This window comes from Bufo gargarizans, chromosome 7 (genome assembly GCF_014858855.1).
Source record: "Bufo gargarizans isolate SCDJY-AF-19 chromosome 7, ASM1485885v1, whole genome shotgun sequence".
NCBI classification, from domain to species: Eukaryota; Metazoa; Chordata; class Amphibia; order Anura; family Bufonidae; genus Bufo; species Bufo gargarizans.
The window spans coordinates 43,644,798-43,656,762 of NC_058086.1; the positions used below are offsets into that span (position 1 = coordinate 43,644,798).

General features: G+C 45.4%; 1 protein-coding gene across 2 annotated transcripts in view; it reads right to left on the reverse strand.

Annotated features, from left to right (window-relative positions):
- The window catches only part of MIER1 (MIER1 transcriptional regulator), a 33,998-nt gene extending 22,036 nt beyond the window's left edge, over nucleotides 1–11,962 (reverse strand). For both annotated transcript variants that reach the window (XM_044301894.1, XM_044301893.1), the window contains exons 1-2: nucleotides 11,851–11,962; nucleotides 6,949–6,973 (exon numbers count right to left, since the gene is read on the reverse strand). In XM_044301894.1, coding sequence (XP_044157829.1) covers nucleotides 6,949–6,973; nucleotides 11,851–11,859 — 34 coding nt within the window. In that variant the 5' untranslated portion in view covers nucleotides 11,860–11,962. The remainder of the gene's footprint in view (nucleotides 1–6,948; nucleotides 6,974–11,850) is intronic.
- Between the last annotated feature and the right edge of the window lie 3 nt (nucleotides 11,963–11,965).

Below are 11,965 nucleotides of genomic sequence, written 5' to 3' on the forward strand. Positions count from 1 at the left end.
TCGTTCAGGATGCATCAGGAAGTCTTCAGTTTAGTCATTTTGACTGATCAGGCAAAAGAGAAAACCGTAGCATGCTACGGTTTTATCTCCGGCGAAAAAAACTGAAGAGTTGCCTGAATGCCGGATCCGGCATTCAAAATACCGGAGTTCCGGATCCGTCCTTCCGGTCTGCGCATGCGCAGACCTTTAAAAATGAAACCGGAAAACGGATCCGGTATTGCAATGCATTTTTCTGACTGATCAGTATCCTGACCAGTCTGAAAAATGCCTGGGTCAAAAAAAAAAATGACATCCGTTTGCATACAGTTTGCCTGATCAGGTAGGCAGTTCAGGCAACGGAACTGCCTGCCAGAATCAAACAACGCAAGTGTGAAAGTACCCTTAACAGCCAAAAAAACTCAATATTTATTGCCCTGATTCAGTAGTTTACAGAAACACCCCATAGATGGTCGTAAGCTTCTGTACGGGCACACGGCAGGGCGCAGAAGGAAAGGAATGCCATATGGTTTTTGGAAGGCATATTTTGCTGTACTGGTTTTTTGACACCATGTCCCATTTGAAGACCCCCTGATGCACCCCTAGAGTAGAAACTCCAAAAAGTGACCCAAGTTTGGAAACTACGGGATAAGGTGGCAGTTTTGTTGGTACTATTTTAGGGTACATATGATTTTTGTTTTCTCTATATTACACTTTTTATGAGGCAAGGTAACAAAAAAAAAAAAAAAAAAACAGTTTTGGCACTGCTTTTATTTTTTGTTATTTACAACATTCATCCGACAGGTTAGATCATGTGATATTTTTATAGAGCAGGTTGTCACGGATGCGATAATACCAAATATGACTACTTTTTTTGGTTGTTTCAGTTTTACATAAAGCATTTATTTTTTTTTTTTTAAACGATTCTTTAGTGTCTCCACATTCTGAAAGCCATCGTTTTATTTTTTTTGGGCGACTGTCTCGTGTAGAGGCTCATTTTTTTCAGGACGAGATGACGGTTTGATTGGCACTATTTTCGGGTGCGTATGACTTTTTGATCGCTTGCTATTACACTTTTTGTGATGCAAGGTGACAAAAAAAAAAGTTTTTTACATTTTTTTTTTTACGGTATTCACCTGAGGGTTTAGGTCATGTGATATTTTTATAGAGCAGGTTGTTACGGACATGGCGATAAATAAAAAATAAAAAAAATAGACATATTAGGTAAGTTTTACACAATAACAGCATTTTTTAAACTAAAAAAACCCAATGTTTTAGTGTCTCCATATTCTGAGCCATAGTTTCTTTATTTTTTGGGCGATTGTTTTAGGTAGAGGCTCATTTTTTGCGGGATGAGGCGACGGTTAGATTGGTACTATTTTGGGGGGTACACGCCTTTTTGATTGCTTGGTGTTGCACTTAGTGATTTAAGGTGACAAAAAAAAAAAATTGTCTATTTAGCACAGTTTTTATCTTTTTGACGTGTTAACCTGAGGGGTTAGGTCATGTGATATTTTTATAGAGCCGGTCGATACAGACGCGGTGATACCTAATAGGTCTACTTTTTTTCCCCGCCATTTCCCCCCCCCCCCCTTTAGTTTGGCAAAAGGATATTTTATTTTTTACTTGAAACTTTTAACCTCTTCCCAACATAGGACGTAATAGAACATCATGGCGGCAGGTGCGTTCCCGCATTTTGACGTACTATTACGTTATGGTGATCGGGCGGGCACCGGAGCAGTCCCTGGTAGCCGGGCCCCTCCTGTATCCGCCGGCATTGCTGTATAAGCCGGCATTCTATGCCACGATCAGCGCTGACCGAGGCATAGAATGGATTTGTGGCTGGTGAGGGAGCCCATCAGGTCCCCGCGCTGCTGTGGCGGTGACCCGATGGGTGAGAAAGCAGCCAGATGCCGTGCAGAGGCTGCCAAATGCCTTCTGCGGGTGCCCAGGAGATCTCCTAGACAACCTGTCCAGCCTCAGGCCCGTCTCCTAGGCAACCTATTAGTGTACTACTCACTGTAGTACACGAACAGGCAATGCATTACAATACAAATGTATTGTAATGCATTGCAGAGGGGATCAGACCCCCAAAAGTAAGTCTCAGAGCGGGAAAGAAATAAAATGTAAAAAATAAAAATTTCAAGTAAAAGAAAAATAAATTAATAATAATCCTCTTTCCCCTGAAATATAAAAATATATATACGAGACTACCTAAGACAATCACCCAAAAAATAAAAATGACTGACAATGGAGACCCTAAAATATGATTTTTTTTGCTTCAAAAATCCTATTATTGTGTTAAAGTGAAATAAATAAAAAAAGTAGATGTGTTAGATATCGCCATGTCAGTAACAACCTGCTCTGTAAAAGCTCAATATTTGGTTTGAAACAGGACACCAGATGATCTTCAAGAAAAAGTTATACTTTTATTGATTTTTCAACATCAGTGGTACATAATATAGCAACGTTTCGGGCCCAAATTTGGTGCCCTTCACCAGGCTGTATAGGACAGGCGTCGGATTTCATGGCGTTCTCTATAAAAACATCACATGATCTAACTTCTCAGGCAAACACCGTAAAAATAAAAACAAGCCATTTTTTTTTTCACATAACATCATTTATAGTGCAACACCAAGCAATCAAAAAGGTGTATGCCCCTCAAAATGGAACCAAACAGTCATCTCATCCCACAAACAAAAAAAAATAATACCCTACCTAAGACAATCGGTCAAAAAATAAATAAAAAAGCTATGGCTCTCAGACAATTTTTTATTATTTTAAAGGATAACTGTCACATTTAGACCCCAATTTCAATTTTCATATATGTAGTTACTAAATAACATGATATTTCAGAATCAGTTACTATTAGACTGACTTAAGGTACTTTCACACTGAGTTCCGTCACAGGAGCTCTATACCGGAAAAAAACTGATCAGTTTTATCCCCATGCATTCTGAATGGAGAGTAATCCATTCAGTTTGCATCAGGATGTCTTCAGTTCAGTCGTTTTCACTGATCAGGCAAAAGAGAAAACCGCAGAATGCTACGGTTTTCTCTCCGGCCAAAAAAACTGAATACATGCCTGAACGCCGGATCCGGCATTTTTTCCCATAGGAATGTATTAGCGCCGGATCCGGCATTCAGAATGCCGGATCCGTCGTTCCGGCATGCGCAGATCGGCAAAAATGTGAAAAAATGTACAAGACGGATCCGTCTGTCCGCATGACAAGCGGAGAGACGGTTCAGTCCTTGCAATGCATTTGTGAGACGGATCCGCATCTGGATCCGTCTCACAAATGCTTTCAGTCAGCGGCAGATCGGCGGATCCGGCGGCCAGTTCTGACGACGGAACTGCCTGCCGGATCACACTGCCGCAAGTGTGAAAGTAGCCTTACCCCATATTTAATAAGATTCAGCCCTTAGCAACCAGTCTGCATAAAACTGCAATTTCACTATTCAGTTAAGATGGCCGCCACTGCCCTCACCCTGAGGCTAATCCCGCCTGCCCTCACTAGCCAGTAACAATAGCCCCCCAAAAGTGTCAGTAACCAGAGCCCTCCCCCTAAAGGGTTAATCTCCTGCAGCACAAAGGGGTCCTCTTACCACATGTTGCTGTCATGTATACACTGAGCAGACGGCAGATCTCCCTTCCCTGGTCTGCGCTGCTCCAACTCTACTTCTCCAGCTCTGCTGAGTGAGGGAGCGTCTGCCAAGCGCAGGGACAGGGAGAAGTGCACACAGCCCAGGCACTGTTATCAGCTGCTGGGGAGGACCTGGCTTTAATCATTTACTTACAGTCCCTGGCTGTCAGTAATGTGACCTTGCAGGCTGCGCGCTTCTGCGTCCTCCGTCCTTCAACAGGTAGACGGACCCTGCCTAGCAAACCTATTTTAAGCTCAGGTAAAAGCAGGCAGTACAGGGAACAAAAATGTGGAATTAAGGTGTAATTGAATACACAGTGAAAAGTTGAAATAGGGCCACCAAGGTGATATTAATCACCACAATCCAATACTCCCCAAAAAATATATACGACAGTTATCCTTTAAAAATGCTATTATTGTGTAAAACTTAAATAAAGAAAAAGTATACATATTAGGTATCGCCACGTCCGTAACGACCTGCTCTATAAATATATCACGTGACCTAACCCCTCAAGTGAACGCTGTAAAAATAACTAAAAAAAAATGGGACAAAACAACCAATTTCTTTGGTCACCTTGCCTCAAAGTGTAATAATGAAATGATAAAAAAAATAAAAAATCATATGTACCCAAAAATGGTACTAATAAAAACGTCAACTCTTCCTGCAAAAAATTAGCCCCTGCACAAGACGATTGGCAGAAAAATAAAAAAAATATGGCGTTCAGAAAATGGAGACAAACATTTTTTTTTTCAAAAATGCTTTATTATGTAAAACTGAAACAAACAAAGAAAGTAGAAATATGATATCGCTGCATGATCTAGCCTTGATGAACGTTGTAAAAAATAAAACCAGTGCCAAAACATGTTTTTTTGTGAGGCAAGGTAACCAAAAAATGGCTAATATTGAGCGATTAAAAATCATATGTACCCCAAAATAATACCAATAAAACGTTCACCTTGTCCACTAGTTTCCAAAATGGGGTCAGTTTTGGGAGTTTCTACTGTAGGGGTGCATCTGGGGGACTTCAAATGGGACATGGCATCTAAAAACCAGTCCAGCAAAATCTGCCTTCCAAAAACCATGCGGCGCTCCTTTCCTTCTGCGCCCCTACATCAGTTTATGACCACATTTGGGGTGTTTCTGTACACCTCAGAATCAGGGTAATAAATGTTGAGTTTTGTTTGGCTGTTAACCATCGATGTGTTAAAGGGAACCTGTCACCTCCCAAAACCATCCCAAGCCACCAGCAATACCTGCGCGTAGCCGGCAGTGTGTTTCTGATGATGCCTTTCTTCCTGATGGAAGATGCAGCAAAAGTACTGAAAACTTTGTTTTATCCCCTGCCCGGCGCGCTTCTCCACACATGCTTGAAGTCAAGGAGGCGTGGTTACCATGACTTTAAGCAAGGAGGCCGCTGCCACCTTGACCAAGTATGTGTGGAGAAGTGCGCCGGGCAGGGGATAAAACAATGTTTTCAGTACTTTTGCTGCATCTTCCTTCAGGAAGAAAGGCATCATTAGAAACATGCTGCTGGCTACACGCAGGTACTGCTGGCGGCTTGGGATGGTTTTAGGAGGTGACAGGTTCCCTTTAAAGAATTTTTTTTAATTAAAATAGAAAATCTGAAAAAAAAAAAAAAGAATTTTAGAAATTTCATCTCCATATTCCTTTAATTCTTGTGGAACACCTAAACAATTAAGAAAGTTTGTAAAATTAGTTTTGAGTAACTTAAGGGGTGTAGTTTCTACATTGGGGTCAATTATGGTGGTTTCTATTATGTAAGCCCCACAAAGTGACTTCAGATCTGAACTGGTCCTTAAAAAGTGGGTTTTGGAAATTTTCCTAAATTTTTTAGAATTGCTTCTAAAATTTTAAGCCATCTAACGGTCCCCAAAAAAATAAAATGACATATGGGGAATGTTCAGTAATAAATATTTTATGAGGTATCACTTTGTTTTAAAAGCAGAGAAATTGAAATTTTGAAAATTGCTAATTTTTCAAAATTTTGGGTAAATTTGGGATTTCTTTCCATAAATAAAAGGTGAAATATTGACTCAAATTTATGACTGTCATGAAGTACAATGTGTCACGAGAAAACAATCTCAGAATGGCCTAGATAAGTAAAAGCGTTTTAAAGTTATTACCACATAAAGTGACGCATATCAGATTTGCAAAAATGGCCTGGGCAGGAAGGTGAAAACTTTTTTTGAAAACTTAAAAAAAATTATAATTTTTTATTTTTTTTTTCACTTTATTTTTTGTCCCACTCTGGGACTAAATTTTGGGGGTCTGATCCCCTTTACAAAGCATGACAATACTTCTGTATTGTCATGCATTGGCTGTAAGTGTATTACACACTGTAATACACTTACAGCCTTCCTGCTGCCTTCCCTGCCATCGGGTCCCCGTCACAGCAGCGCAGGGACCCGATGGCTGCTTCCTGCCTGAACGGACATCGCACCTGCCGCGATCAGCACTGACTGCGGCTGTGTAGAGGTTAATGAGTCGGCATCAGTGATTTCACTGATGCCGGTGCATGCAGCAGGGGTGCAGATATCAATGACTGCTGGACCCCTGCCGCTGATCGGGCAGGTGCAGGGAGCTGCGCCTGCCTGATCACCATGAGGTACATGTACTTATCTGGTCCTTAACTCACGGCCAGAGATGATGTACATGTATGTCATGAGTCTTTAAGGGGTTAAGGGGGCAGGCCCCTGAGGAGGTCACTGTCAAGGAAGTGGGGTGCTGTGAAACTCACTGTTAAAGGGGCGGGATGCAGTGAAGGTCAAAGTTATGGGGATGGAAGGTCCCATTTTAAAGTGGCTGGGCACTAAGGGGGGGGGGGGGGTCAGTGTTAAGGGGTGGGGGACTGTGAAGTCCACTGTTAAATGGGCGTGGTGCTGTGGATGTCACTGCTATGGGTGATAGTGTCGATATCTTTTAACGACACACAAACTTTAAATGAAATAGATTAAAAATACCCGTGCTAGGCCGGGTCCTTCTGCTAGTTGTATATAAAGTTTAGAAAATGCAAAAAGGTCAGCAAATCGGGGGAATATAGAAGAATTCTCTGAAAACAGCCTCTGTGGTATACGGAGATGTCATACAATCTACATGAGAATCACCAGAGCACAGAGAGAGCGCGGACTCCATGACAGCTACAACAATTAATGCCATTCCCAGAATAACTTCCTATAGGAGTCGCACTGCACATTTATCCACTTGAGCTGGAAAGCATAATGTGCGCTGCAAGCAGCTATTCATTTTAACAAAATGCAATTATCTTCATTTTGTTTTGGTAAAAAAAAATAAAAAAATTTAAATTACCTGGGCTTGCATTCCCAAGAGAAGGCTGGAAAATAAAAGAGATGTGTTAGTCTGGAAGGCATTCACACAAACTATATACAAGAATAAAGTACCACGATATCACCATAGAAATGTATCCCAATTAAAGGGACTCTGTCACCAGTTTCTAACCGCCCCTTTTATAACTATGGTTCTCTCCATGGTCCCCTTCTCATTACAAAGCTGTTGTTATAAGTTAAATCCGCCGTGTAGTTTTCATAAAAATCGCTTTTATCTAACCTGTCAATCTTCTGGATAAGGTGCCCAGGGCGTTTCTGATGGTCTGAATCTGCCGCTCTTCGCCGCCGCCGTTGGTGCCCAGCTCCTCCCATGATCCTTTCAGCGCCACCTCGATGTAATGCAATCCGCCTCCGGCTCTCCTCAGTGCCCCCTCCTCCTTTTCAAAGATCTCGCGCATGTTCGCGCGCATGCGCACTTCGCTCCACGAGGCAGAATCTAAACGTCCGCACGGGCGCATCAGGCACAGGCCTGTGCGCACGCGCGAGATCTTTGAAAAGGAGGAGGGGGCACTGAGGAGAGCCGGAGGCGGATTGCATTACATCGAGGTGGCGCTGAAAGGATCATGGGAGGAGCTGGGCACCAACGAAAAGCGGCAGATTCAGACCATCAGAAACGCACTGGGCACCTTATCCTGAAGATTGACAGGTTAGATAAAAGCGATTTTTTTATGAAAACTACACGGCGGATTTAACTTATAACAGCTTTGTAATGAGAAGGGGACCATGGAGAGAACCATAGTTATAAAAGGGGGGGTTAGAAACTGGTGACAGACAGAGTCCCTTTAATTGAAAATACATCTTTTAGGGAAATGTTACAAAAAAAAAAAAAACATCAAAACAATCCTATTAAATATCCTGTAACGACGTCGCTCTCATAAGAAGCGACGTGAGAGCAAAAGAATCAGGATTCTGAAAGATTTCTCTTTTTTTTTTTTGCATGATCTGACCGATGACATCATCTGCATATAGGTTGTGTGCTCATGTGTTTGCTTCTCATTTACTGACCAATGTATTTTCCATCAGAAAAATATAAATCTAAAATATTGATCCGATTGAGAATTGTCTCTCATAAACTTTTGTTACAAAACTAAAATAGTTTTACAAAAATAGCGAGGTTTTGTAGGATCTTCAAAAAATTGAAGCTCAGCTCGCTTGAAGAGAATGGGCCCGAGCTGCAGTACCACACACAGCCCAAGAGAAGAGACGCTGTTTTAGGAATAAACAGTCACGTTTTTCTAATCCTGTCTTCATCGGTGAATAACCTTTATCACCAGAACTGTAGAGTGTATGTGGAATCCTCCAGGAGACAGTCAGCATGACAATATGTTATCCCCATAAAACGCTCTCTGTAATGGAAAACTCCCGCTATATCAGAAATGCCAAAACAGAATCCACTAAGCCTGTGTTCACATCTCCAGTGAATACTTCCGGCAGGGAACAGTCTGCGGGTGTTCACCAGATCTAGCATTGCCAGATTCAACAGATCCCTACTCAGTATAATGGGATCCGGTCTCTTTCTGGAGCGCTGCTGCTTTCTCAAAACAGCTGATCGGCGGGGGTCCCAGGTGTCGGACCCCCGCCGATCAGAAGCTGATGATCTATCCAGAGAATAGATCAGTTTAAACAAAGTGCAGAACCCATTTAAGTCAATGACTGGAAAGCACCGATACAGGCCAGGCAAAGCCAAACATGATTTTCAGGGACTGTCCCATGACACCTACAGTACAGACCAAAAGTTTGGACACACCTTCTCATTCAAAGAGTTTTCTTTATTTTCATGACTATGAAAATTGTAGATTCACACTGAAGGCATCAAAACTATGAATTAACACATGTGAAATTATATACATAACAAACAAGTGTGAAACAACTGAAAATATGTCATATTCTAGGTTCTTCAAAGTAGCCACCTTTTGCTTTGATTACTGCTTTGCACACTCTTGATGAGCTTCAAGAGGTAGTCACCTGAAATGGTCTTCCAACAGTCTTGAAGGAGTTCCCAGAGATGCTTAGCACTTGTTGGCCCTTTTGCCTTCACTCTGCGGTCCAGCTCACCCCAAACCATCTCGATTGGGTTCAGGTCCGGTGACTGTGGAGGCCAGGTCATCTGGCGCAGCACCCCATCACTCTCCTTCATGGTCAAATAGCCCTTACTTTCAAAGTTTTCCCAATTTTTCGGACTGACTGACCTTAATTTCTTAAAGTAATGATGGCCACTCATTTTTCTTTACTTAGCTGCTTTTTTCTTGCCATAATACAAATTCTAACAGTCTATTCATTAGGACTATCAGCTGTGTATCCACCTGACTTCTCCTCAACGCAACTGATGGTCCCAACCCCATTTATAAGACAAGAAATCCCACTTATTAAACCTGACAGGGCACACCTGTGAAGTGAAGACCATTTCAGGTGACTACCTCTTGAAGCTCATCAAGAGAATGCCAAGAGTGTGCAAAGCAGTAATCAAAGCAAAAGGTGGCTACTTTGAAGAACCTAGAATATGACATATTTTCAGTTGTTTCACACTTGTTTGTTATGTATATAATTCCACATGTGTTAATTCATAGTTTTGATGCCTTCAGTGTGAATCTACAATTTTCATAATCACGACAATAAAGAAAACTCTTTGAATGAGAAGGTGTGTCCAAACTTTTGGTCTGTACTGTATATCCCTTAGCCACAGGTCAGATTCTGCAGCCGTAAGGTCATGTAGAGAGACACAGCTTTATAAATCAGTATAATGCCAAGTGCTCCTGCAAGACGAGCAGTGTCCAGAACACCAGATCACACTCGCACACGGATCATGATTTCCGGACTGGACACGCTCGTGTGAAACAGCCCTAAATCTGAGGAGAGGGAGGCGTCCCCCCGGCTCCAATACAAGCAGTCTGGCAGCTCTTTGAAGTGCACCAGAAGGATGACATTAATTATACTGACCAAGTGGTTCTTCCACTTTGATGCAAGCGATGGGATTCTATCGCCCTTCTCATTTGGGTGTGTCCAGCCCTTGATCCCAAGGTGCTAAATACCTGACAATATATTTAGGGGATTCTAGGATGTCTTTTCCCCCCAAATGTAACCTTTCATCATGTAAATGCTCTTCACACTACTGACAGAATGTTAGAGAGCTGGAGGAGCTGAGCAGATTGATTCCTGTGGGAAAAGTTTTTAGTAGAATTTGTAAGTTCTGTGGAAGCAGAAATCACACAAAGGACAGGCACAAGCAACAAGTCTCTAGGCACGCCGGCTCCTAATATTCGGGCCACTATTCAGCCTGCAGACTCTTGACAATTCAGCAATCCAGGAAGGTGCCAGATTGTCCAGTGCAATTATTTCCTTGGCAAGATACCTGGTCAATTTGGCAGTTTAAGGGGTTGTCCCATTAAGACATCTTATTCACAGGACAGGGGATACGTTTCTGATTGGCAGGGGTCTGACTACTAATGCCACTGATTACAAGAACGGGGGCTCGGGCAGGGGGCTCTGTCAGGGTCGGGGTCAGCAGAGGCAGGGGGCTCTGTCAGGGTCGGGGTCAGCAGAGGCAGGGGGCGCTGTCAGGGTCGGGGTCAGCAGAGGCAGGGGGCTCTGTCAGGGTCGGGGTCAGCAGAGGCAGGGGGCTCTGTCAGGGTCGGGGTCAGCAGAGGCAGGGGGCTCTGTCAGGGTCGGGGTCAGCAGAGGCAGGGGGCTCTGTCAGGGTCGGGGTCAGCAGAGGCAGGGGGCTCTGTCAGGGTCGGGGTCAGCAGAGGCAGGGGGCTCTGTCAGGGTCGGGGTCAGCAGAGGCAGGGGGCTCTGTCAGGGTCGGGGTCAGCAGAGGCAGGGGGCTCTGTCAGGGTCGGGGTCAGCAGAGGCAGGGGGCTCTGTCAGGGTCGGGGTCAGCAGAGGCAGGGGGCTCTGTCAGGGTCGGGGTCAGCAGAGGCAGGGGGCTCTGTCAGGGTCGGGGTCAGCAGAGGCAGGGGGCTCTGTCAGGGTCAGGGTCAGCAGAGGCAGGGGGCTCTGTCAGGGTCGGGGTCAGCAGAGGCAGGGGGCTCTGTCAGGGTCGGGGTCAGCAGAGGCAGGGGGCTCTGTCAGGGTCGGGGTCAGCAGAGGCAGGGGGCTCTGTCAGGGTCGGGGTCAGCAGAGGCAGGGGGCTCTGTCAGGGTCGGGGTCAGCAGAGGCAGGGGGCTCTGTCAGGGTCGGGGTCAACAGAGGCAGGGGGCTCTGTCAGGGTCAGTAGGGGCAGGGGGCTCTGTCAGGGTCAGTAGGGGCAGGGGGCTCTGTCAGGGTCAGTAGGGGCAGGGGGCTCTGTCAGGGTCGGGGTCAGCAGAGGCAGGGGGCTCTGTCAGGGTCGGGGTCAGCAGAGGCAGGGGGCTCTGTCAGGGTCGGGGTCAGTAGAGGCAGGGGGCTCGGTCGGGTTCTGTCAGGGTTGGGGTCAGTAGGGGCAGGGGGCTCTGTCAGGATTGGGGTCAGTAGGGGCAGGGGGCTCTGTCAGGGTCGGGGTCAGCAGGGGGCCGGCTCAGGGTCGGGGCAGTTCCCGCAGTCTCGGGCACCGGTCTCCGCGCAGTCACACGGGCGGGAGGGCAGGTATGATGGGGAGGGGAAGCTGTTTCCCGCCTAGGCAAGGCTGACAGGGCCAGGTATGGCCGCTAGGCCGGAGCCCAGGGAGAAGCTGACAGGTCCCACGCCGCCCGGTACCCAGAGCTCGGGAAGAAGTTTGAGAGCTCGGGATTGGGCGGCAGATGCAACAAGTGGTGAGGGCGGGAGGGCCGGGCCCAGGGGCTGAGCTGGGGACGTGTCCCAAAGGCAAGAGGTAAACCACAGCCGCCGCTATGTCACACACTGGAGAACGAACCACCGGGGAGAATATTTTGATGAGTTTCCTCCTTACCTCCGCCATATTTGCCGTACGGATGGGTCACATCGCGGGTCAACGCAAAAGCCCGGATGGAGGCGGAAGCGACCAGTACACTGACCGCCAGAGGGCGCAGCCAATGGAAACGCAG